Below are 1,629 nucleotides of genomic sequence, written 5' to 3'. Positions count from 1 at the left end.
GTACTTGTGTTTTAAGTTAAAAATCAATAGATCGTGTTTCCTTGGCAATTTAGTATTTATAGAAATGTTTCCATTGTTTTTAGAGTGGAAAAAAACCCAACCCAAATGAAAACAAAACATGTTTACAGTGATTGAATCTAAAGGCAAATTTGGCTCAAGTATAAGAAGACTTTATAAAGGTTTCTAACCCTTACAAGGACATTGGTTAAGAGGAGTTGTCATTCACTGTACAAATAAAGAGCTGCAACCAGGGGTTATGAATGGATTAATACACTAATTTTTTTTTTCTATTTATTTTCTTCTATCTTCCAGGTTTATGACAGGCCACAAAAACATTCTGCTCTGCACTATGATCCAGGCCTCCAACAAGACTTCACCGGTGACACCTTAAAATCAAAGCACCAGCAGAAAAGTAGCAACCAGCACCATCTTGACTGGTCGGCGAGCTCCGACACCGTATCCGTTTCTCAAAGTTGCTTCATCAACACAGAACCCAGTCGAGAAGCTGTCAGTGCCACCAAGGTCTCTGGTCCAGAGCCAGGAGTTTCCTTCAGCAAATCCCAAGTAAAGAAGTCCTGTGTCAGCAGCACGTGGGGGCAGCTCTCAGCCAGTAGTAAAGAGCTTGCCATTTGCAGTGCAGTCTCATCACCCAACAACATCAACGTGGTTGCCCAGCCCAGCAGCGCCTCTGAGTGCAATGGGCTTTTGCCTCTCTGTGATCAAGAGGGAGGTGTGCAGCTGGAGGCCCCTGATCAGCCCCCCGGGAGTACAAAGAAGAAATCCAGCAAAAAGGACTTGATAAGTCAAACCATCCAAACCGTGGACATTGACTGGGTGAAGAGTGCTCCGAAAGCATATGACAGCAAATCTCATGACAGCATGGAAGGGAAAAAAGAGTCTTACTCCATGGAAAGTGTGTTGGATACATCACCTTCAAAGCAGAATCCCATTTCTGCTAGCAGTTGTGAAAGTGATACCAGTCACGTGCGAATTACTATCCCGATAAAGTCTCCAACAACAGATACATCTAGCCACAAAAGGAAAAAAAGGCAATCCACAAAATCTTCCATAGAGAAAATTATCCAGGAGAAAAGCCTGCCTTCTGGACTTGCTATGAGCAGTGAAGTAGCAAACAGGACTATGTCTCAACCTGAGGGGATTAAAAAAGATATTCGAGCCACAAAGCCAGGGAAAGTGATTGAACATGAGTCTCCCTTAGTAGGTATTGACAGTGGTATGCTCACTGACAAAGCTTCACCCAACAGTGCCACCAGACTCAGAAAATCTGTAGCTGTGACATCCACTCTCCTACCCACTGATCTTCCCACAGCTGGCAAATTATCTGAGGTCCAGCACCCCAAACTTGCAGCTAAGCGGAGATGGACCTGCAGCAAACCTAAGTCTATCCTTCGGGAGACCTCCATGACAACATCTGAGAAGCTGATGGTGGAGCCTCCTTCAGCTTATCCCATCACACCATCCAGCCCTCTGTATACCAATACAGACAGTCTTACTGTGATCACACCTGTCAAGAAAAAAAGAGGACGACCAAAGAAACAGCCTTTGCTCACTGTTGAAACCATTCATGAAGGAACCTCCACCAGCCCAGTCAGTCCAATCAGTCGTGAA

At 44.8% G+C, this 1,629-nt stretch overlaps 1 protein-coding gene across 1 annotated transcript in view; it reads left to right on the top strand.

The window, feature by feature from the left end:
• Nucleotides 1-312: 312 nt before the first annotated feature.
• LOC104545722 (SET-binding protein-like) overlaps nt 313-1,629 on the top strand; it is a gene marked incomplete at both ends in the record, with an annotated part of 2,398 nt that continues 1,081 nt past the window's right edge. Inside the window, 1 exon segment of the mRNA XM_010190928.1 lies at nt 313-1,629. Coding sequence (XP_010189230.1) covers nt 313-1,629 — 1,317 coding nt within the window.

The sequence above is a fragment of the Mesitornis unicolor genome, unplaced genomic scaffold (genome assembly GCF_000695765.1).
Source record: "Mesitornis unicolor isolate BGI_N332 unplaced genomic scaffold, ASM69576v1 scaffold17268, whole genome shotgun sequence".
In the NCBI taxonomy this organism is placed as follows: domain Eukaryota; kingdom Metazoa; phylum Chordata; class Aves; order Mesitornithiformes; family Mesitornithidae; genus Mesitornis; species Mesitornis unicolor.
This window is presented reverse-complemented; position numbering and strand designations above follow the sequence as displayed.